Genomic DNA, 26,697 nt, shown 5'->3' with positions numbered 1-26,697 from the left:
CCTCCATGATGTACAGTATTGTCCCTTTGACTAATTCCAAAAAAAAATTATAAAAAAAGATTTCGAAAAAAAGTGGGTCATTTTGAAGTATCATAATAGTTATTAACTTTCACCAAAAATTAGTCGGAAAAAAAATCATCATTCCAGTCAAAGTTTTCGATAAAAACATAGGCCTATCTCATAATGCCACACGCTTATTTGGCTACTCTGTATGCATAATCATAACACTTCCTAGCGATCTGTATGAAAAGATCTTCTCAACCGTGACAAGTTGTAAACAATCCTAATTAGCATGGTTTGAACTCTTTGTTTACTTTCGCTCCTGACGATTTTCCAGACGAAATGTAATCAAATTAATTTACCTGTTAATTACGTAAACTTGTTGTTTTTGGCTCAAATTTTCGACTTAAGTGAAGAACTTTAATATTACTTTGATATGACCAATTTAAATTTAGAATATTTTGACCTTCATTTTTTGTGCTTCAAGGGACAATACATCTTTACTTTAAGTTATAGCATGATTGATGGGTGTCATGGGATTTTTCTACTTTTTTTCTTAAATAGATAGATGATGATGAATTTGACATTCCTGAACTGGAGAAAACACCAACATTGGACAGTATTTTAAATGAGGTAACTGAAATAATAATTCAGTATTTTCAGTGAGTCAATAATGCTGTTTTCCATTTTGTATTTCATTTTACTGTTGTTACTCTATTATTTTATTCACAGCCTGATGACAATTATGAATTTTACAGTGAACTGAATACTAAAAATGGTGAACTAAGTTTTGATGAAGCCACCTCTAATCATGACAACAAAGAGTCTAAAACAAAAAATCAGTAAGTTATTAACTAGTTATTAGTATAAACTGATTTGCTTTCCGGGTTACAATTAGTATTGGTATAATTTAATGTATGTAGACCAGTATTGGATCTAAGTGCCATGCTCTTAAATATCTTTGAGCTGTGAGGATCATGGTTACTCAACCAATATTTATTGTTTGTGTATCATTAAATAATAATAATATTCGTTTTTTCATATAGTGCTTATTGCACAATGCTTCTAAGAGCTTCACATTATTACCCCAGTCATTTTTTTTACCAAACATGATGGAAACATACTCCCATAATGCAGCTAGTAATCGGCACAAATTATTATTTAGATAGCTATTACATTATTCTTTTTATTAAAAGGGTTCCAATTAAATAGAAATGAACTGCATCTATTTATTAACAGAAAAACAAAAAGTAGCATTCACTATGAAGCACATGGTTCAATCTTGCGTCATGTCATGTTACGTGGAATGTCATCTCAAGTTGTATCTGCAGCTGTAAGTGTCATTTGTTATTCAGAAGTTATTATATGTTGGTACAAGGCGGTTGCGACAAGAATTAAACTTGTATGCTTGTGAGAAAGTGAGCAATCCTTGCATGGTTTGTCAGGTCACCCTTGTAAGTGCTTGCAGCCTTTAAGCTCATTGTTAATGGTAAATTTATAGGGGTGGACATGACCCTGTTTTTATTCAAGGCAGAATAGGCAGCATAACATTGTACATATCTAGCATTTGATTTTGTTCAACAATTGCTATAATTCTTATTACATATAATATTGTAGGACCGTGTTGATGCAGGAAAGCCAACTGCTATGGCTGTTTCTAAGTTTATCTCTATTGGTACTTCTCATGGACTGATTCTTGTATTTGGTGAGTAAATATATAACTTTATTTTTTTATTATTTATATAATAAATTACTTCTACTATTTTTGTATCACAACATATTTAAAAAGTATCTTGGCTTTCACTACCTTTTAAAATCTTGACTGCATATTAAATAAAATGATACAGGTATAACTTTTTATTTCCTGCTGTAGATCCCAAGCAGGTACTGAATTGGTGCCTGGGAAGCAAGGCAGTTGGTGCTCAGTATGGTGCTGTTACTGCTCTTAGTATCAATATGGATTGCACTAGATTGCTTGCTGGATTTGCTAAAGGACAAGTATGACATCTTTACTTAATCTCACACATCCCTATATTTTGAGAATTATAAGAATGACACGCATCAAAGGCAATACTCTGAATTCTTAGAATAGTAATAAATGGATTTATATCACTGAAAGGTATATCCTTCTGGGCTGCCTCAGTAGAATGAGCATTAGATATTAGCATTAGATTAGCATTAGATATTGGAGAGGGACTCACATTTGTATATACACTCATGTATATACATGGATCAAAGCAGTCATGCACTAAACCCAAACTGCTTCTATTTGGCATAAGATATACAAGGAAAAGGTGATATGACATAGTATATGGTGTGTATTATGTACTTTTTAACAATAATAACTTTGTTTTCATTTTCAGATGACAATGTGGGACTTGACCTCTGGTAAACTGCTTCGAACCATCACTGATGCCCATCCAGCCGGGTCAGCTGTCCTTCACATCAAATTTACTGATGACCCAACACTTGCTATCTGCAGTGATAGTGGAGGATCTGTGTTTGAACTTAGCTTTAAGTATGTAATATCCATCCATCAGTAACTTCTTGTATTTTGCAAACGTGTAAAAGAACAATGTAAAGATACTATAATAGAAATGTATTTGAATAGAGTACTTATGGATATATGTATCTATTGTATAAAGCCACAGTTTATTTGGTATTTCTCTAACAGGAGGGTGATGGGTATGAGAACATGTGAATCAAGATGCCTCTTTTCTGGCAGGTATGAATTCAATTTTTTCATGAATATATTTGCATTATTTTCAAATATTCTCTTCCTATCAGCAGTGAAGGCCTAGTTATAGATATTAATGATTTTCCTTTTATTGTGGTTGCTTTTATTTTAAATTTATAATTCTGTTATTATTGTTTGTGTTGTTATTGTTCTATACACCAGATGCATTATCTGTATTATCATCTTCTCTGATATACAAGCTTTTATTTAATGAATACATTGTTAATTGTGATTTCAGTCGTGGAGAGGTTTGTACACTTGCACCACTCTATGTCACAAACTCTGTTAAACATCATCCTCTACAAGATATGTCTATACTTGCCATGGCAACACTTTCAAAGGTAATATTTGCAAATGTTAATAAATTATTATTAAGTGTGGTTATTATTTTGTTTTCTGTATTTTTGAAATGTATGAAGTTATTATGATGTTTATGATACAAATTCTGTATATTAATATATGCATTTATGTATCCGTAGATATTCATTGTCTCTATGAGGCCGAAACTGACTGTTATGTTTACAAAACCATTGAAGGTAAGTAAGCTATACTACTTATATTTATCTGTATATTATTGTTTCATTTTCATGATGATTAACACAATCAGTTTGATTGATATTTGTTTTATGTTCTTTTTAAGGGTGATTTAAACACACTACCTCTGCTAGCCTGGCAGTTTGTGGTCATTCAGAAATCTCAAAGTCCAAGTTCTATTGAACCCGTTCTTGCCTTTGCTAGGGACAGTACAATCTACTTCTTCCAGGTAAGGCTTTAAAGCAAGTAAAACCTTATTGTGACCTACACATACGTGTTTTGATTTTCTTTGTAACACCCTGTATGACTAATTGTTTATATCTCATTTACATACTTATGAATAGAATGTAGTTATAATTGTCTGCCTTTGGTATTATTGTTCATTCCTGATGAAGATCGAAACATTGAATCATGTGCTTGCTTCTCGTTATTATGAGTCAGTTTTATACTATGTTATTTAAAGAATGTTATTATTTGTTACTCCTCTGCAGCTCATATATCAGACCGATGGAACAGTACAATTTGGTTTGTTGCAAACAATGAAAGTACCATATACTCTTCTTAATTTTAAGGTTTGTTTTGTTATTCATACTATTTTTATTTTTTTATTTTATTTCATCTTCATCCAACAGCAACCAAAGTCTCCCATAACAGGATTGAATCAATAAATATAATTTATATACATAATTAATTAAACAACACAATTAGCTAAAATTACAGGTAAATCAATACCATAGCAAATTATCATAAAGAAAGTAATTAAATAGATGTAATAGCAACAGTAATCTTACAACGAAAACAATAAATATTATCACAAAAAATACTACATTTATCCTTTGCTATGTGTCTACTTTTAGTGCAATGTACAGTCATTATTAGAGATGATAAACATCTTACTTGCTGTTGAGCTGATTATTGAAAAATATGGTTTTCAAGAATATGTAAATTAAAAGGCATATATTTTATTTAATCGTTAGTGGTTGAATCCCCGGACATTGGTTACTGTGGACACATTGGAGAAACTTCATGTGATTGATGTGAGGTCAGATGAAGAACTTGAGGTCATTGACCTTGTAGATGTACAGCTTGTGTATGGTAGTAGTCACTTCAAGTCACTAGCGACAGGAGGAAACGTTAGCAAAGCATTGGTGAGTTGGGCAAAGGTAGTAATAGCATACATAGGGAACAACAAATTACAGTACAACATATTACATTCTTTTTTTACTAATTTGTTTTAGGCATTAGCAGGAGAGCGGGCATGTTTCCAGTCATTGGACACATTCAACGGCCAGTTGATTCTGCTTGGAACTAAGGTGCTGTAATTCAAATAATATAATTCAATACACAATATATATATTTACGTTTCTCTGTTTCCTGTTAAAAAATATTACTCAATCATGGTGACTAGTATTTTTTTATTGTTTATCAACAGTCTATTCATGTGATGACAATCAGACAATGGAATGATGTAAGTTTATTTATTATTTAATAATATTATGTTATCATTTAATGTTCTATAATAAACCTACACATTATTTTTTCTAAAATACATAGTATATACTTAATGTTTTAATTATTAACAGTTGGTATAAGTCATGGGATTTTAAAAAACCTGTACATAAAGTAGAAATGGTTTTTTTTTTGCCAGAGAATTGATCTGTTAGTTCGTCAGAATAAGTTCCAAGAGGCGTTGGCACTTGCAATGTCCTTCTATGAAGGAAAGGCTAAGGCGGTGGTTGGTATGTTGATTATTGATTTCTTTTGTTTATACAAAACTTTAAATTCAATAGCAATATTTTAGATTAGACTAAGGAAAAGTAATATAAAATGTATTTTTTTTTTCAGGTTTGGTTGGAAAACAAAAGCGAAAAACAATTCTAGTAGACAAAGTAAGTAACAATAACACAATACATAATCTTCAAAAACTTTATGCATTGGTTTTGAAAGAAAAAAAAATGTTTAATCATATTTATTCCTTTTCCCATCAGATAATGGATGTTTTGTACAACTTTGTAGACATTTCAATGACTCATAATTGTCCACAGAGTGGTGGCACATTTCTTTTGACAGAACATTTTCAGGTTAGTAGCAAATGTATACTAATTATTATATTGTAATATAAATGTAATTATAGATTAAATTTTATCCAACCGTGTCTTACCATTCTAAAGCTCTGTTTATACTATCAAACCTTATGTGAGAAAACAATATTTGGCCTCATATCACTACCATAATTGGGCACATCACACTTTTTTTTTGTTTTAATTATTTGACAGCGCATAAGTGAATACTATACTATATACTGATACAGTTTCATATTAGTACAGTAGTAGGTTAAAGCTAATATAGTTTTATCTTTTATCATAGGCTGTTGTTCCTGTGTGTGTGGAACATTGTCTGAAGCTTGGGAAGATGTAAGTTTGTTTTATGAAAAACGAAGTCTTATTTTTTCTATTATAAAATTACTGTTCCTTAGAAAAATATATTTTAATCAGTTTGACAGTAGTCTGTCCATATGTACATCGTTTCTATTGTATTGTTGCTCAGTTGAATTTTCTGTTGTAAGTACCTGTATAACTCTTTTTAAATTTCATTTGATACAGTGATGTGCTATTTGGAACAATCTACGAACGCTTTAACCAAGACATAACAGCTAATGGTGTGTTTTTAGAGTGTTTGGAGCCATACATTCTGAATGACCGCTTAACATCTATTACCCCAGCTGTCATGAAAGAATTTGTTGATCACTACCAGATGAAGGGTATGGTACAGAATGTAGAAGCTTGTATAGTACACATGGATGTTGCTAGTCTAGATATTCACCAGGTTAGTATTATTATACATATAACATAATTATAATATTTTAACATTTATTAATTTTTATCAATGGTAAACAATACAATGCAATGGTAATATATAATAATGAAACAATACAACAATAACATTAATAGAGGATTTTGCAAGAAGAAGTTTCTTGTCAAGCAAGACCCATAAACGAAAAGAAAAAATGCATTTGTATATAACTATATATAAAGGTAAAGGCGAGTCCCGTGTTCTCTGAACGTAGGGGAATGAGCTGTTAGGAGCTCATTGTACTAAGCCTCGGCATTATGTGGTAGGGTGGCCGCCACGCCGCCTTTGTTCTCCCTAGTATTTTCAACCAGGTGCTCATTTACAGCTGAGTGGACCGGGAGTTGTCGGGAATTGAACCCAGGTCTATCTGTATGACAGTCAAGTGTCCTAATATATTCATCAATTTATTATTAGGTTGTGAGTCTGTGCTGGTCACATGGTCTATATGATGCCATAATATATGTGTATAATAAAGGAATGCAAGACTATATTACTCCACTAGAAGACCTATTAAAGAAACTTAAAGTTGCCGTAGAAGCTGGAAAACAACTCACTGGTAAGTTAATACAGGGTTTTCTTTGGGTCACTAATATAATAACTAGGCCTAGTTGTATATTGTTTATTCTAGTCGTCATAAAACTGATGTCTTGGTCTTTAATTGGAGGTGCAGTATCTTAAATTTGAGGTTCTTTAATTTGAGTGATGATTATTAAATTAACTAAAACTTTTTTTAAAAGAAGCTTTTTATCTTTTGTTTGTAGACCTACAAGTAAGACTTGGAAATAAGTTGTTAGTCTACATAAGGTAAGACGTTATGCTTCGTTGTTTCAACAATATAATTAAAAAGCACCTTACTGGTAGACTTTATGATTTTAGTAGTATTAAATAGTAGTTGTATTGATTTAAAAAAAATTATGATTTGTTTTGATTTCCAGCTGTTGCCTTGCTGGTAGAGCATACCCATTTGGAGATATTCCACATTTTCTTGTAAATCAAGTTAAAGATGGGGTATGTATCATATTTACCACAGTTTGATTAAAAAATAAAAATTATTAACTGCAGTTTTAATATTGTATTTTGTAAACTAATTAAATATAATTGTGAATATTAATTAAATAAAATTTGCATACAGGTGTGGAAATGTTTAACAAGTTTACACACAGAACAACATCCAGCAGATGAGCATGTGTATCCACACCTGAGGACATTACTAGGGTTTGATACCAGAGAGTTCCTTAATGTCTTGGCTCTTGCATTCGAAGAGCCTGAATTTAAAGTGCAAGAGTAAGTAAAGAGATATAATCTTTCTAACGTCTGTGTTGTTACCAGCTGTTCACACTTTGATATTTGTATACTGTTATTAAAGCCTTATTCACCACCATCTGTGCTTGTTTTTTTGTTAGTATTCCATATGGTGTGCAATCAAGGCAGAAAATTGTAGATATATTGTTACAGATAATGGTGGAGAGCACAGGATTTGATGTAAGTATATAATGTAAAGCTCTGTCTACACAGACAAAAAAGTGATATACCCAAATATGGTAGTTATATGACTTCATCATGTCCATATATAGACACATCACATTTAGATGATAGTGTAGACAGAGCCTTAAATACTAATTTGTCTACAATTAATTTTGTTTCTTTTTTTTTAATGACCGTATATAATAGTTTGTAAGCATAAAATAATAGAAGTTAGATGATATGGATATTCATATGAAATTGACTTTTTTTTGACAGCCGAGTCAAGTTGGGTTTTTATTTACATTTCTTGCAAGACAAATGGCAAAACATGAAAACACAATAGTAGTCAATAGGCTATTATTTGAACAGGTTAGTTTAGTACAAGAGGTGTATTGCTTCTAAAGATTTAAATTGTCATTATCATATTTATCACAATCAATATATGCCTTATCAAATGAAGATATAATTATTATAAATGTGAGGTATTGTAAATGTTAGTATAATTACCATTGACAACTGTGTTATGTATGAGTAATTTATCTTTATATTAAACATTAGGTGCTAGAATACTTATGCAGTGTAGAGGTTAGTATACGCCATGCTGAAAGACAACAAGCCCTGTTAGAACTTCTAAATGATGGTGGCCTACAACAAGTCGATAATGAAAAGTTACTTCAACTTGCTGAGAAAGCTCAATTGTAAGCCATACCAATATCTATAGTAATTTATTCTTCTTATCTTATTTTCTTACAAACAAGAATAAAGATGTTACTTATTTTGGTATATTTTTCTTTTCTAGTTTTCAAGTTTGTGAACTTTTGTATCAGAATACTTCCCAATATGACAAGATATTTCTGTGTTATCTTCAAGATCCATCTCGCAAGGTATAATATTAATATAAATACATTTTTAGAAATACGAAAAATTCAATGCATGAAAATAACTTTCTGAAAAATATCTAAAATCTTTCAACCGATTAAATAATATTGGGAAAGTGTATTGCGTATACTATTGAATTGCCAAACACAAGACATTCATTTGCGAAATGCTTCAGTAAAACTAAATATGACTATTAAATTAATTTTAGGAGGAAATATTTTCTTATGTGCATGGAATCTTATCTTCGTCAAAATACACAGAAGATCAACAAAACTCTGTACGAACGAAAGCCATTGAGCATCTACAGGTATATTTTCTTTTTAATACTATTAAAAGTATTTTAACCCTGTTTTTGTTGTAACATTTCTTCTACTCAATGAAATTATCTTCAAAGTATGTTTTATTTATTTTATTAAACCACTATATAATAATTTAATACTACACTGAAACCAGATGAAATTATTTTAGCAGAATCATTTATTCAAACTTAATGTTTTTGTTGCTATAGGATCTAATTATGATTGATAGCAAAGAAACGGCGTGTTTAGTTCTGTCTGATTTTGCTGAATCAGTTAATACAATAATCAATTTGATAAAGGTATGTATAACAGTTGTGCTGTACTTTAGGAGGTCATCAATTACTTTGATGATCAGATGTATATCTCTGTTTGCCTCATGTTTTGGTTGCAGCATTGAGAAATAAGTAGATACAGCACTTACTTCTCCATGGTTGAATATATCACATACCAAAGCACAATCTGATAATGTTATCAGTTAGGCCTATACAATTTTTTTCTTTCAGAACATTATTTTTTACATGTATTTTTTCAATTATAAACATTACTATATTGTTGACCTCCAGAGTGAACCCAGGACACAGTATGAGTTTCTGAAAGGTTTAATTGAGATGCGTGATCACATGACCACAGCAATAAACCAAAAGGACCAAGCACATATTGAGCCATACATTTTTGAGATGTATATTGAACTGATGTGCCAGTTTGAGACCAATGTAGTACTGAATTACCTACAAGTGGCTGATGGATACAGGTTAGAAGAAACACTGAAGGTAAATGCAATATACAGTACTCGCATTGTATTAACCATGTTAAAGTCATAGGAGTAATAATAATAGTTTTTTAGATTATTATTATGTTCACTTCCCAAATGGTCTCTAGCTACATTTTTAGTGTGTGTTTCTTTCTACTGCAGCTCTGTGGTCTTCTAACCTGTGGAATTAATATGATTGATTTTTAGTTTTTCTAATGATAATTCTGAAGTAATCAAGTAGTATTTAAATAATAGATTTGCTATTTGAAGATTTCAACCAAAGTTATTACATTTTTTGTAATTTTCTTATTGTCCCCTATAACCCATCATTCAGTATATTTATGTATATCTTATTTTTGTTCAAGATTGTTCGATACTACAAGGTATCTGATGCAACAGCTTACTTGCTTGAGAAGGCAGGTGATATTCAAGGTGCATTTGGAATTCTGATTGAGGCTCTTCAGGTGAAAGTTTGCCTATATACAGACATTGTTGATACGAAAGATAAGGCAAAAAGTAAGTGTCGAAAAGTCAATAACAGAACGTGATCGTGAAGTAATTCCTTGATTGTATATGAAGATCTAATAATTACTTGCTTTTTCTTCTTTTTTTTTAGTTAGTTTAATTATCTCAAATGTTCAAGCTGTATTAATGGTGATTGTTCAACTCTGTCAGAGAAGTTCTTCTGTAATGGATGAGCCACAGCGTCAGGTATTTTCAGGCACAAACAGTACATAAACAAAATAATCAGTTTTAACAAATAGCTAGTAAATAGCTTATTTCATTTCCTGTTTAGGACGAATACATAAAAGGTTTGCTCATAAAGCAGTACAAGTACAAGGCTGTTGTCTGAATTCACTCCAAAAACCTATATACATTTTTCCTCATGAATTCATAGAATGAAGGAAGTCTTAACAGAAACAAATATACCACTGTTTTTGTTTATGTAACTATATCCTGAGAGTGAATTATTATAATATATGTAAATATAAAGAAGTTTAACTATTATTTTTGATTGTTCTACATTTCAGTCTATTTGGTTTCCACTGCTTGACCTTATGATGATGACCCAAAGAAAACTTAAAGGCACTGAAATGGAAACACATTTTAATGGTAGAATAATTAATTGATTACTTGTACAGTAGTGACTGTTAGTAAGACAGCAAAATTGCAAATATATTGTTATTGTTAACCTGTTATAAAATTTGTTTTACTTTTAGATTTTAAAATGTTAACAACTCATGTTTTAAACAGTATGCTGGGTTACATAGCTTTACCATCAATCTTGCAGAAAATAATGCAGGTAATTTTATTCTGTTGCATAAAAAACAAATACATTTTTTGTCTATAGCTTTCTTGTATTTCGATAGCACTCTGAAGTACTAAACGCCGGAATGTATTTAATATCCTAATATTTATTGGTTTTTTTTCAGGATCCAACATATAGTTCTGGTAACTTTGGTGAAATAAAGGAACTTATATTGGGCATGCTGGATACATACAACTATGAACAGGTCATTATTTTTTTTAAACCAAACCTCTTTTGTTGTTTTATATGTATTAACTGATTTAGTAAGATTTTTGAAAAAAGATTTTTATATATATTGTTATGATTCATATATAGCTTAATTAATGGCCACAAAATTGTCTCTGATTAGAGGTCGTTAAACTTTTTTATCATGCATTTCATTCTGTATAATTATAGACTTTGCTAAACACTACAAACCAACTGCTTGCGCAGGATTTGTACTGGTCACTTACTAACCTGACAAGTACTGCAAATAAAGGTATTGTTTCAAGAGCAGAGCACTGTCCAATCTGTACACAACGTTTTTCTTCTTCATCTTCTGCTGATGTGATTATTTTCAGGTAATAATGAATAAATGAATGATTTGATTTGCATTAAAATCAACACTTTTAACAAAAACATTGATCATAACATGTATAGTTTAAGCAAACATTCATTTGCTTAGTTTTGAAGTAACTAAAATAATAATTGAAGTTGGTTGTAGATCAGACTTCCCCATGTACACATATCTGTTGATAATACATCCGAAAATGAAAGAAGTAGCTTGTGATAAAGTATATTTTTCTCTGCAGTTGTATCCATGGTTATCATGCAAGCTGTCTTCAGTCAGCGGGCTGTTCCACTCTCATCGAAGGGAAGCTCCATTGGAGTTGTTTATTGTGCAATACATCTAGGCGATGGAAGAACCCAAACCAAAAAAAGGCAACAAGATTAAGTTTTTCTGAAGATAAAATTTCATCAGAAGTTAGAAAACCAACAAAGAGTTATTCAAATAAGGTATAGATAAGGAGCTACTCCTAGTTTCTTTGTTTTTTAAACTTTAAACCTATTTTATTATATTTGTTCAAGAGTATAAAATATAGATAAATTAGATGTATAAACAAATAACATAGGAAATGTAAATTTAAACAAATTTATTTTCAGCTTGACACCTTGGATCCAGAGCAAACAGCAGCATTGAAGTTACTTAAAAAAGAAGCAGAAGGTCCATCAAGGGTAAGATATTGTATTGTATTACAAGACTGCAAAGACAAACCAAATGTTATTATGCTAATTTTTGTTGCTGTTGTACTTTATTGTTTGGATTTAGCTTTTTGCTTATTTTATTTTGTATCTCATTGAAATCCAGCCACTGATACCCACAGCATTGTCATTTTTTCAGTGATTTGCCTTTGAATATTATTAATAATATAATATATATATGTTGCTTATGAATGGAAATATTAAATATCTATAATTTCTTTATCTCTTATTAGATGGGCATTCTATGCGATGTCATCAGGGACAGTCGTAGCTCAGGTCAAAGTTCAGGTGTAGAACTTGTCAGGGATAATAGTTTTCTAAAGAAAGAAAGTTTCCAACTTCGTCTGGCTGCACCACCAATGCAACAAGACTAAACTCGTCTAGAAATAGGTATCTTTAGTTTCCATATTAGGTTTTTTGTTGATCTGATGATTTTTGAAATCTCCATTTAGGCATTATCCGTAATGGTGCATTTAAGATTTTTGGGATAACCTTTTTGAAAATTGCATCGGAATATATTTAATTTTTTATAGCATACTTTAAACAATTTACTTACATTTATATTAAATGTTTTTCAAACATTTAGTGCAATCATTGGTTAAAAACTGATCTGCATTTAGTGACATGCCAAGAATGTGTATTACATTTAAATTTGTTTTCAAAACGGACCACAAGATTTATTTGATATAGAAGTAAAAAATGATATTACGTGTTCAGTCGAGATGCCCTGTATCACCCGAAAATTCTTTGTAAACTTAATTTTAACAAATATGACAATATTTAAATATTTAACAATATGAAACAAAGAAAAAGAGTAACATCATTTTAATATTTTATTTAGGAAAATAATAATTATCTAAGTCTAATACAGTAATAGCACAACAAAAATAGACAACAAGCTAAGTGCATTTAACATATATATTATATATATGAATATAGCTAATATAATATATGGTATATTATAATTGTCTTGTTTTTTTTATTAATGTAAAAGATATAGTAATCATTTAAGTAAATAGTTTCAGTTTAAACAATAAAAATTTAATTAATTAATCCCAAATTAAGTGATGATCAAGATGTTTTGTGGACTTAAACCCGGTGGTCTAGAGTTAATATAGACCATTACCTCAAGACTAAGCAATATTATAATTTAGAATCTAGATGTCCTCTAAGCATAAGCTTTTATTTCTTACAGTTTCTTACATATATTGATTTGGCATTGTTTCTAGCTGATTGCTAAAATGTATATTAGCATGTCCTCAGAGTTTTGAATAAATACAAAATAAAATATATGTTGATAATAATATGCGACAGGAAAATGATGTTTTTATGCCTTCATATAGACTATAGGCGAATAACAGATTTTGGTCACAATAAAATTGTTTTGTTAAGCATACAAAATATTTATTATTTAAAGTAATAGAAGAAGATAATGTTATATATTATATAGACTTTCTATGATGTAAATAGATTATCTTCTGTCTATTATATATCAGTGTTTTCAAGTATTGCATAATTTTCAGAAAGTATACATTACTATATACATTTTCACATAATAAATTATCAAGCATTATTTATACCTCTATGCTTTAATATGGTTTTAAAAAAATAGGGAGGTTGTTTTTAACATCGAAAATGTACATGTACATGTGCCCACTTGTAGTTGTCTTCAAGTATTCTCAACTGCAATGTATATTTGGTACTCAGACTTTGGCAACATCTTATTACTTCATGAAATAACATACACTGTTCAGCTATTACAGTAATGTACAGCATTTTTCATGTTCCCAAATTAAAATACACAATCCGTATACCATTTTCTCTTACACTTATTAAATAGTAGTCATATACCCTCTTGGCCCCATTTATTCCGTGCCTTGTGATCTGAAAAGATACCATGTTGTGTATTCAAAGTTATTAAATCAGACTTTAAAATAAATTAGTTATCCATGCATTATGTTCATTTTTAATACCCATCAACAATTGAGTTTCTTTACCAATTGCAGAGAAATTTTTCAAGTTTACCAAATAGTCTATAGATTATCCATCATCAAAAAGAGGCACTATTATAGGAAGTCTGACTGCTATTGAGATTTAAGGTAACAATTTCAAAATTAGTTAGTTGAGTTTTTTTACTAACTATAACAAGCACTTGTTCAGTTTATTATTAAACCATCACCTAGGAAGTAAGTTACAAATGCTGTTGAAAGCTAGAATAAAAATTATACTTTATTATATATTTTATTTTTTGCCTAATATGCCCAGATTCGTTGATTGTTGCCTTTATAGGCCCGGTGATCTATAGACTTTCTTTTCCAAGTATGTGGATAGAATTGCAAATAAAGATTTATGACACTGTAATTAATATGTTAATTACAATATTAAACCCTATTAAGAGGACATTTTACTGTGAACAAGGTACGCCATTTGATAGTTAGTTACAGCATGCCACACTAAAATTTTAAAACATACTAAATTGTATAGATGGATCTGATCTGATGATAAATCTCTACAGTACAGTACATAACAGGCAGCAAGTTTTATAAAAAATGTGGGCTGTTTTTGTTCAAATATGCTTTACATTCCATATTTTCTGACATTGTGAACCATTCCTTAAAATGACATGAAGACATTGCATTTAATAGTACATTAAATATTTGTAGTACAGTAGTATCTACTGCTATCATACAGACTACAGATTGGATTTACATTGAAATGTAATGTATACAGTATGTTATATTTTCATTAGTTCAGCATTAAAAACATGATTATTAGATTGGACATTCTAGGAAACATCCTGAATGTATCTTATTGGTATAGATGCCATTTTGATATTTAGATGTCATCACAATGGTGTGGTTATTTGGTGCCGCCTAGTAGTACACTGCTTGAAACGATCATCTTTTTTCTCAACAAGTTTCATCACCATGAGATCTGTATCTAAAGTAAGTACACAATGATAGTAATAATGGCCTAATACTGAACCCAATGGTTGTGTAACAGATGTTTGCATTTAAAGCACTTCCATCTTTTGACCTTGAACTTTGACCTTAAACTTTGACCAAACCAATTAAAAGAAGGTAGACATATCACTTGTGTCACTACAAAAGCGGATTTACAGTGCTTTATTTTCATAATCCTGTTTGTCAACTATCACTGAAGTAGAAATACAATGTATGGAATATCTCTAGAAATGACATCGTTATAGTAAACAGTAATTTGTGTGCAGTAGATATACTATTTTTAATAGTAGTCTTCAAAATAGTATGACAATTGAAAATAGGAAAGTGAATTGTTGATTATTGAATACCATATTCTAATTATAAAAGCATTTTTTGTTGTACAAATGAAACTTGATAATGCCTCATAAGCATTTTATAAATCTGGTTTATTAATAAAAACATTTTGATTTTGCAGTAAAAACACTGAATTTACAAAATGAACAAAACTTTAACAAAACATGTGCATTTAGCAGTTATCTACAGCTATTACTAAAATATATAAATTATTGGAATGCTTACATGTGTATTCAATTTGTAATATGGTAATACTCCTTAAACTTTAAATTTAAAAACAAAATTATTGCATTAAAGTAATGTATTATCAGAAATACATATTTCAATTTAATTGAATTTATGTAGTTTAATATTTTAAATTATTATCATTACAAAAGTATTACAAATATATTGTTTTAATTAATTAATTTATTATGTTTAATAATTTTGACAAATAACAACTTTATTTGCTAAATATATTAGCTGAGAAGTATTTAAAGTACCCATCATATTATTATAATAATAAAAAGTATTTATATTGTGATGGTGCTTCAGTTGGCCCACAGTGTCCAGTGAAATGCATTTGTTTAAAAAAACTGCCACTAAAAGATGCATTTAATTTGGGATTTGTAGATTTCCAATGGTAAAAAAGAACAGAACACCAGGTGTACTAACTATATTTTACATTGATTTTATATTTGGTTAAAGCTGAACTGTTAAGCCTTCAATAAGTTTCTTGAATTCCTCTTGATCAATGATTTGAATCAACTGGTTTAGCCTCAGAGGATAATGTCAGTTATAATAGATATAATAAACCTAAATAAAAGGCCAAGAAAAAGTCCAAATAAACCACCAACAACCATATTGGCATATTTATTATTTTGTAATTGCCACATTTTGTATGTGATAGGAAAGTTTAAATTTTCATCATCCGATATTGTAAGAAAGTCTAGATTGTTTTCAATATCTTGTGGAGAAAGCTCTCTTTGTTGACCAGTAAGTGTAATTTTTTTTGAACTAGGTCTTTCAGTAGTTTTTGGTTTATCTGTTTCATCGGTTGTTTTCGGTGTCCTCGATGTTTGTCTGTTCATATGCAGCTTCATCATCACTGCAGCAACTGACAACATTTTAGGTGATTCTTCTTCACTTGTGTTTAAGAAAGCATTTGCTGGGATTGAATCTTGCCCCGGTTGAAATGCAAATCCAGTTCTACGTTTCTTTGACTTTGATTGACGACCAGCATCAGCAGCCATGATATCCGTATTCATTTGTGAAAAAAATTCTTCAGATTTTTTATTAATTGGTACATCGATTGAGTCTTGCGATTCTTGTGACCATTTTTGGTATGTCGACCTCCGCTTTATTAACTTATTTGTTGTAGATGGGGGGCTATTTGCCTCGCTAGGATTCTCTATTTTTTTAATGTCCTCATTTTCTGATATGCTGAAAAGTGTTGATGTTCGTCTTGTTGAAGGCAGTTGACGTGAAGTTGAATCTGAAGATGATGAAGACCTTGATGTTGTTGCATCATCAAGAATATCAGTGAAAACACTATCGAGACTTTCTTGTGAATTTGGTTCAATTTCATCATTGGCTGAGTAAATCCTTCTACGTGTTGCACAGGATGTTTGTTTGTCAAGATTTGGCTGGTCAATTGTCAAAGACTTAATGAGTCGACGTCTTCTCATACTGGTATTACCTTGATCAACAAAAGCACTGATATCGCCAATACTTTTACTTCTTTGACTGGCTAAAGCAGTGCTCTTATTACTACTTTTACTACTAGCAATTGTACTGATTTCTTCATTACTTTTATTTCCATGGCTTGCCAAAACATTTCTCTCTTTGTTACTGTTACCCGTTTGGTTGGAAAAAGCACTGCTCTCTCCATTACGTTTACTTGTTTGACTGGCAAAAGCACTGTTCTCTCCATTACTTTTACTAATTTGGCTGGCAAAAGCACTGTTCTCTCCATTACTTTTACTCATTTGGCTGGCAAAATCACTGTTCTCTCCATTACGTTTACTCTTTTGGCTGGCAAAAGCACTGCTCTCTCCATTACTTTTACTCGTTTGGTTGGAAAAAGCACTGCTCTCTCCATTTTGTCTACCTGTATTTCCATTTCTATCAATGTAACTTAAAGTTGGTTCCTTCTCTTGGTTCAATAAACCATATTGCAAATCAGCTGCTGCTTTTGGAAGTGCTTCTGTTATAGAATCTGATGAATTCTCCGAAAAGAACCCCACAAGAGTTGTCACAGCATCACAATTTGATGCAAGTGTGTCTGATGAGACCGAAGAAATTACAGCTGGAGATTCAATTGTAAGACCAGATACCATATGGGAAGATTCTAATTTTAATGAAAATGTTCGTCCTATGTCATCTGATGCATTAATGACAACTGTATTGGGTTCAGCATCCATCGTAAGTGGTATTTGTGAAATTGCTTCTTTATGTTGTGTATTACAGTTTTCTACATTATTAGATTCTGTTGAATTTCCATGCGAGACAAACTGTGTGTCCTCTATTGCTACATGGTCTACATGCGAGACACAACTTTCATTTTTCACATGCACACAATTTGTGTCTTCACCTAGTGTACTCTCTTTGTTAGTTTTTTCAACATTACAGTTGCATGCATTCAATTCAGCATAAGGAATATCCTTGTTAATTGGTTGTAAATTGCTACTTTCCAAACGGTTATCTGTTTGTATCCAATCACTGCAGTCATTTTCTAGACATGCAACATTACTGTATTCATCAATACCTTTAGTGTTATTTGTAAAATCTCCACGGTCTGTTTCGGAGATTCTTCTTTCCATATCTCGTATTACTCCTGCAACTTTTCCGGTCTTCAAATTCTCTTGATTTGTTGTAGACTTATTTGGTACATCTTTGCTACATGTTTTTGCTGTTTGAATAATTGATTTTGAAATTGTTCCTCCTTCCAATATTGGTTCTTCTGTACAGGTTACTGTAGTATTTGCACTTTTTCCCGATCCATTTTTTATACTTGTTAGCGATGATAGACGACATATTCTAATAGCAGATTTCACAGCTGTCAACGCTCTCTGTATATTGAAAAGAGATAAATGAATAGTATTAGTAGTGTATTGATATAAAGGATAAAGGTGGGTCCGTTGAATTAAAAGAATTTGTAGGCTTAATAACTCTTCAAAACAAAACAAAAAGAAATATTTCTGTCAATTTTCTTTTTGTTTTCTGGATGGGTTGGGTGACTTATACAGTATATATTTTATTGTATGCATTGCATACGATTTAATCTTCAGATTTAGTATGCATACTATGATACTGCTTTTGACATACAGTAAAAATAAGAAATTACTTGCCTGCCATTTTCTTCGAGAGTTGAAAGTTTTTAATCTAGTCGTGCTTATCCTGGCTCTTTCTTTTTCTGCATATTTCAATTCTTCAACCTTAAAAATAATTCAATTGAACAAAATAATGTACAAAGTCATCTAAAACACCATTTTCAAAATCATTAGTTTGCAGACTTTAGTATGAGCCACCTCACAGTGGTAAGCTATATATCTATGAAATAAAGCAATATTTAGACTATTTTATTGATTTTTGGTCATTTCTTCAGAAAAAATAAACAAATTTACCTTAAGCCATTTGTGTTGCAGACACTTTTCGGCAGCCAGTCTGTCACTGAAAATATGAATTAATAATTCAATGGTAATTGAATTACTTATTGATCTTTTGTATTTGAATAACTTTTTCAAGTACCATGTGGGTTGTAAGAGGGTCTTATAACAACATTGTTGCTTGTTATAAATTTATTGTGTCTTATAGAGATTGACCTAGAGCTTTAATTCTTTTGTATCATTTTGTAAACAAGAAAGAATGAATGAAAATAGAAACAAGAACAAACTTTGACTTATTTTGCTCATAATATTTACTTTTGAAATTAAAGGCCAGGTACGGGCAAAAAATTTCTATTGATCATACATTCCAATAATTATCGATCTATAGTTTCCCCTATGTTTCATAATTTTGGGGATTTTATTTGTGTTACACGAGCTTGTTGAAAATAAGCACTTTCTTATCAGTGGGGGGATAGTTCAAATTACACGGTAAAATCTCTATTCTTTTGTACACAAATTTTGTAAATAGAGAGGCATTTTAAAAAGCTATGGAAAATAAACAGTGTGGTAAAAAATGTTATCAGATGACTAAATATAGGTAATATAACTTGAATATTACATTTCTGATATTTTTATTCAACTTCAGATTTTTATTTTCATGCTATAGCAAAAATTATCCACCGTATATCCACCATCTTTTTTCACCGTCTAGGGAGTCACCAGACATGTTATTACATTAGGTTAACTACCTAACTATTGAAAAAAAGTCTTCCTGGTTTTTATGGAAGAATTTTGCCAAATTTTGTATTTGACCATATTAAGGGAAATTCATGTTTTTTCGTCTCGATTTCTGTTACAAATATTTGATTTATGTACAATTAACCAAATATTATATTTAAAATTCATGCCTGTACCTGAGCTTTAATTTCTCATCATCACGATAAAACTTTGCATTACTCTATTTACCTTGGTTCTTCTTTCAGAAGTTTAGATATAAACTCTTTAGCATCGTCTGAGATGGTATCCCATACTTCATCATCGAAATCCCATTCACTACTTTTAACTTTCAATAATGTGTCTCTATCTGTATCTCCAAGAAATGGTGATAATCCACTAAGCCTAAAGAAAATTAAGACACAGTAGTAAATTATTATATTATTAAGACATTATGTCAATAAGCATGGTCATAATAAATAATAATTAAACCCCAATATAGCTGCTTATCCTCTAAATTATCCTTTTATTTCAGTCCTTTTTTTATCAACAAAATATCTTTTTAAATTGCTGTTCATGCCAGGAGCAAAATACTATTGTGTGTAAGTTTAAATAATCTAGGCTTACTATGTTAATCTTATAACCTTTTAAACTAATGTTTCATAGGATAAACTGAAAATGTACTATTAATAAGTAATCTGGAATCATTGAAAACAGATTATATTTATCCCTTTCATTGGGCATGGAAATAATGGTTAATAATAATAGTAGATACTGTAAGAGTAACCACATTAAAATAAAAAATAGGCTACCAGCTTTTATATTAGTTATATTTCCACTATATTTACATATTAATTTTATTTAATTTTTACAATATTATTTAAAGGTTTGTTGGATAAATACTGTAGTAAATGTGTAGATCTCAACCTTTCTCAATTTCCTTTTGAAAACATAAAAGCAAACCTGTCTTTACTAATAGTATCTTACTATAATTTCTATTTTAGTAGTTTTCGTATTCTACTTTCATACTTACAATATATATGCAATAACTCCAACACTCCACACGTCACTCTCTTTTGTAACTGGTTGCTGCTTCACAAGCTCTGGTGCAACAAATTCCGGGGTTCCTTTTTTGCATGTGATATTTTTCCCTGGAAGTAATTTCTGTGCTAATCCAAAATCTATCAACTTAATGTCATCTCGGTTTCCGAACTCTAGAAGAATATTTTCCGGCTGAAATATAATAATAGAAAAATAATCATGCATGATATTATAAGTGTTCATTGGTTGTTATCATTTGTTTGTAGTTGGATTTACAAGAAGCGTAAATACCTAAAACGTTATTTAATAATATTGTGCATTGAAAAGGTCAAAGATGGGTTAATTTTAACCTCGTAGAAACACTTTGGGTAGCCGAGTGGTTAGGATACTTGATTGTCCTACAGAGAAACCCGGGTTCAATTTCCGACAACTCCCAGTCCACTCAACAGTCCACTGTACCTGGTCGAAAATACTACAGTAGGGAGGATAAGACGGGGTGGAAAGAAGGCCACCCTACCACATAACGATGAGTCTTAGTACAAACAGCTCATTCTCATATTATGTTCAGAATGAACACAAGACTCACCTTTACAATCATTTCAAGCTTAAAGTGAGTGTACAATATGATATAAACAGAAAGCAAAAATAAGTTATAAAATAGATAATTAACCTTAATCAGTCAAACAATACCAGAAATTAGTAATTGATTCAAGGACAAAATAAGACAATAATAAAATCCCTTATCACAGAACCATAATCATTTTAGTTTTGTTTTGAGCAATAATATGATAAACACATTATTTTTTATTTTGAAGGATTTTCTTTTCCATTGTGTTCAACTAGTTGTAATTGTTGTAAAACGAACAATCTTTTTTTAAATGCATCTTACTTTATTTTATAAATTTTTTTCATTTATCGTTTTTTTACAAAATGAATTAAGTGTGAATGAAAGGTAGACCAAAAGAGCATCATTTCTTGATAATTCATTTTATTTTCCTTTGTATTATTTTAATCTATCAGTTTTAATCATTTCATCTAAGACATACTTATACTTTACAATAAAGGAAACTTGTAGAGCAGTACATTGTTTTTAGATATTAGTATAAAATTATTGTCCATGTATTTTCCTGCAAAATATCTAAAAGTATAGATTTTCTGAAAATATGTTATATACTGGTATTGAGCTTTTGTTATAAATATTTTAGGCTTTTAGTTTTCAGACTTACTGCAGCTTTTGTATATACTGATTTGAGGATTTTAATTTCTTTATTCTTTATACTGGGCTGTCTGTTCAGTAGAAAACGACTGTTCTCCCACAATGCCATAAATATATAATTTTTATTTATAATTTAAAAAAAAAATGCTGAATCATATGAAAGTGGAAGTTGAACCCTTTATGATCTGTGATTATTCTTTGATATTTTCTTTAGTTCCTATTCTTACTCTCTATCTGGCTTAATCAGTGATTTTGTAAATGAGAAAAAAGCTAGTAGTCTTTAATAGTAGAATAGAAGTATAGTAGGACACTTTTTGGACACAACAAAGTGTCCCTTACTGTAGTGTTAATATTTTTTGTTTTGTGAAAAAGTGTTCCCTGAATAGGGATATCCCAATTTAAATGTTCTATAGTAGTAGTTGGCCATTTCATTCTGGATTCTTACCTTCAGATCGAGGTGGACAACACCTTTCTTGTGCATGTACTGTAGACCTTCAAGAACTTGTCGTATAAAGAAGGCTGCTCTGTCTTCGGTGAATGATTCCTGGTCTATGATTCTCTCAAATAATTCACCACCAGTCACACTGTTAATTGCAGGTTAAGAAAATATTTCTAATGAATATTCTGGTATTATTTGTTCATGATTTTTTGTATTGCTTGTTTTTTTTTTCCAATTTCAAGGGCATATACTATATTGGATTCAGTAATAAAAAAAAGTATAGCATTTCCACCTTGACTCTAATAATATTTGAAGAGTGCATGTCTCGTAAAATATGATCTCCTCACCTTAGTGAGTCTCATGTAACAGTATATATACTGATAGAGATTGAACATACAGTTGGCCAAAATTCCGAGCTATACACCCGCGAACCCTCATGAAACAGCCCATAGTGAATTAAAATCAAAAAGTTTTAGTCAATTTATTCTATTTTGCTCTGAACTTTCATTCAGCACTTTTACCTATATGACCTGGTTCAAGAGTACTAAAATATATTTTAATTATATTTATATTATAGTTATAAACATACATACGTAAACAACACTCTGATCAAAGTAGTGGATTTTGTTAGGCATGTACTTAAAAATTGTACATATTAGGTATAGGAGTATATATACAATTGTGTTTATTGGTTTTATTTGTATACTGTACTGTGCTAATATTTACTTGTTCATTTGCAATGTGTTTTAAAGGTATTCTGTAGTGGGGTACAAAAGGCCCAAAGATCCCACTAGGGAGGCTTAGCAAATTTCAAAAAGTGTTCATTGTTATAGGGCTTCATTGTTTACAATTGTTATGTCGAATAGGTAAACTGTGTTTGTAGGTTACTGTTTAATTTGAACATGGAGGTCTTTTAGGCTACTGTTTTCGTTTGGTGGGGTTACAAATGTAGCATGATCAGGTGGTTGTTAGCTCATGACTCATAGGTTGAATAGCTGGGCTATAAAATATTGGCACGAAACATTCACTGGTGCCTCTCTATTTGCCACACATCTCGTAGATTAATTCTGTTTTAAAGAGGAATTTTGCAGACAAGCTTTTACTAAATTACATGGCCTTGAATTGAAACAAGATGTAATATTTGTTCTTTGACAATGAAAAATAAAAGGAACATATTGCCTCATATTGAAACAATACTAAATTATGCTACTACTATAAACCAACTACATACAAATATGTGGAAAGTAAAAACAAAACTTCTTTTCTAATACTGTAGTAGTATAATTACACCAGTTGATGAAATTCAATTAAAAAAGATCAAAAACTTATTTTAATTTAAAAGAACAATTCTCTGCTTTAGGCCTAATTATAGAGTATTATTATGAATAATGTTGTAATAAATTTGGTATGAAATTAAACAATTCCATTAGCAGAGTTATACCTGATTAAAACAATCCAAATCAAATTTAATCTTTATTTAAATCAGTAAGTCCTACCTTTGTATAAACTGTGAAGTTTACGTACCTTTCTAAATCTTCCATGTTTTTGAAAACACGTAACCCTTCATTAAAATCCTATAATAAATGTGATAGACAATCCATTGAGAACAAGTATGCCATATGCACACCAACAATATATAAATATTATGCCTATTAAATCGCCATTCTCTGATTCCAATCAGTCGAAAAAGTTTAACTTTGCCTCTGATTACCACCCTACAGATTATCATCTATGGTCTTTTGATCTGAAGACCAGACTGTACCATTCATTATGAAGGGGTGTTATCAGTGGATGTGTTTCAAGTATCCTGTATGTAAACAGTACAGGATATGAGCTTAATCTATATTGTTTGGTAGAATCATGCTGTACTTACAAGCACAATAGAGTATTATAATACCAAATCTGTATGAATATAGGTTATTCTGCTATGACATAGATACCATAGATTTCATATTTATTCATTATATTTACAGTAATACATGATTAGAATGGAAGTAATAAATTATTATTATTATTATTATTATTATTATTATTATTATTATTATTATTATTATTATTATTATTATTGTATTAGGAGAATCAACCCTGTAGGATTTAGGTCTACGAGAAAAAAAAACAGTAGCAAAAATTTTAATTGTCAATATTACTTAATTCCAGATATTGTATTTTGATTTAAACGTTTTTGGTTAGTTTGGTGAGATTTACACATTCTCATGACCTGTAGGCTAGGCCTATTGTTCTAGAAGCCACAACATGTTTTATTCCTATCAATAAGGATTATGTCTTCCGGCAGGGTTAGTTTGTGATTGCTTATAGTAGTGTAAACTAATATATTTAAAAATAAAATTTCTCATACAGTATCATATGAATACCTGCTACTACTGTTTTGAACAATATCATGAAAGCCCCAGTGGTCTAATAGTAGGATGTCTGCATATCAAGCAGAATATTCCAAGTTCGAATCTTCGTTGGTACAACTTTTTATCATTCTCCTTGTTTTAAAATTTCATTTAAAAATTAGTATATCACTGATCAGTTTAGATTTTATGTCTGATTTTTTTTGTATTATATTCAATTAATTTGTAGTTTTCATAATATTAAGGATTATTATTATTGCTATTTTAAATTAATAGACTTATAATGATGATGTACATCATCCTATGAAATTACAATACAAATAAAAAACAATTAAATAATTTGAATTAGAAAAAAACTTTTTAGCTTGAGGCATGGTAAAGATTATCTTAACCTATAGAGGGAGACATATCAGAAGATTTTTATATTACGTAAGTTTAATTGTGGTATATGTATTCTAACTTAGTAAGTGTTATTCATTAAAATGAAGAAAATATGTATACGATCTAATATTTATTTATTCAAACCAAAATTATTTTGTACATAAGACAAATGAATGTTTTAAAGGATACATTTCCATTACCATTGTGATTTCACCTCTAGTTTCATAAGCATCATACAACTTGATTAGTCTCTGATGATCCAGACATGACATAATATCGATTTCTCTATAAATATCATCTTTGTTCCCATTTCGTATCCTGATAATTTTAGCTGCATACGTTTTATTCCCATCAAATGAAATGCACCGTTTTGTTATTCCAAATGCTCCTCTAATTAAGATAATGCAAACTTTCAATAAATACCGTATGACTGAGTATAATCCTATACTAAAGTATAGTCCCACCCATAATATGTTTAGGCTCAATTTGGACACTTAGTAAATCAATCCAATCCAATCTTGCCCCCCTAATTTTCACATCATATTTATTTTACAGTGAAATCAAATAATATTGTTTTCACATTTAAATGTTACCTCAGAAATAATGATGAAAAATTTATAGAAATACACAATTTTCGCATTCGAAAATATTATTATTTATTTATTTGTTTGATGTAATTTTACCAACCTGCCAAGTTCTTCTAACACATTGTAGTGATCTTCGAGATCTTCGTTTTTCTTAATAATTACATTATTTCCATCTGTAACAAATATTTAAAACCTATCAATGTAATCTTACTAAAAACTAAATCATCTCTCTACAGGAGTATCATTTCTGTTTATATTATATAAGATCAATTCACATGACCATAGACATTAAATTTTTGTTCTGAAGGGGTTCTTTTTTATTTACCTTTTAGTTGAACTAAAGCCGAGCATGACGTTCTCCCTGCCATATTACTAGCATGTACGCTGTATTCTCCAACATCACTTGGTTCAAAATCATAAATTGATAGCGAATACACATCATATTTCGTTACAGATTGTCTGTGTCGATCTGATTTAGTAATTAAAACACCGTCTTTGTACCAGGAAATATGTGGTTCTGGAATTCCTTCAATTTCGCAGTCAAGCTGTACTTTTTGCCCTTCAAGTGCGTACTGAGTTGCCAATGCTTGATTTATCATTGGTGTTTCTTTAAAGTAGATATTGATAATATCATTAGCTGTCCTAATAATTTAAGCTCATAATGTAATTTTAAGTTACTGCTAATATTGTTGTCGTCAATGTCATCAGCATTACCATTATCGTTACCACTACTATCTTAAACATAATCTGATTAGTCATCGTTTTCATCTAGGTATTACAATACATATTATTATCAATCATATTTGCCATTTATAGTATAAAGGCAAAGGTGATTCCCAAATTTATTCTGAACGTAGGGAAATGATATGTTAGGAGCTCATTTTACTAAGCCTCGGCATTATATGGTAGGGAGGCCAATTCCTTTCCATGCTCTGTTATCGTTTCTGTATAGCAAACTTGGCTACTGCAACAGAAAAAATATCTTTGATTTGACTTATTAAATATAATTAT

The 26,697-nt window shown here is 30.4% G+C and overlaps 1 protein-coding gene across 2 annotated transcripts; it reads left to right on the top strand.

The window, feature by feature from the left end:
• The first annotated feature begins 762 nt into the window (after positions 1-762).
• LOC140040445 (vacuolar protein sorting-associated protein 8 homolog) lies at positions 763-14,142 on the top strand. 2 transcript variants are annotated; one of them, XM_072086399.1, is made up of 39 exons: positions 763-842; positions 1,240-1,333; positions 1,618-1,705; positions 1,874-1,998; positions 2,364-2,518; positions 2,675-2,725; positions 2,976-3,078; positions 3,217-3,273; positions 3,378-3,500; positions 3,763-3,843; positions 4,249-4,419; positions 4,510-4,584; positions 4,704-4,739; positions 4,920-5,010; positions 5,117-5,160; positions 5,260-5,352; positions 5,639-5,685; positions 5,875-6,097; positions 6,539-6,680; positions 6,886-6,928; positions 7,060-7,132; positions 7,257-7,408; positions 7,528-7,606; positions 7,865-7,957; positions 8,147-8,286; positions 8,388-8,472; positions 8,676-8,774; positions 8,976-9,065; positions 9,330-9,536; positions 9,883-10,033; positions 10,134-10,228; positions 10,549-10,630; positions 10,738-10,820; positions 10,951-11,031; positions 11,223-11,386; positions 11,618-11,822; positions 11,970-12,041; positions 12,302-12,458; positions 14,075-14,142. In XM_072086399.1, the coding sequence occupies exons 2-38, from the start codon at positions 1,295-1,297 to the stop codon at positions 12,440-12,442; spliced, it is 3,879 nt and encodes a 1,292-aa protein (XP_071942500.1). In that variant the 5' UTR covers positions 763-842; positions 1,240-1,294; the 3' UTR covers positions 12,443-12,458; positions 14,075-14,142. The 2 variants fall into 2 exon arrangements, with proteins under 2 accessions (XP_071942500.1, XP_071942499.1); XM_072086398.1 differs by lacking the exon at positions 14,075-14,142 and having other exon boundaries at positions 12,302-13,372.
• Positions 14,143-26,697: the final 12,555 nt, after the last annotated feature.

Source organism: Antedon mediterranea, chromosome 2 (genome assembly GCF_964355755.1).
Source record: "Antedon mediterranea chromosome 2, ecAntMedi1.1, whole genome shotgun sequence".
NCBI classification, from domain to species: domain Eukaryota; kingdom Metazoa; phylum Echinodermata; class Crinoidea; order Comatulida; family Antedonidae; genus Antedon; species Antedon mediterranea.
This window is presented reverse-complemented; position numbering and strand designations above follow the sequence as displayed.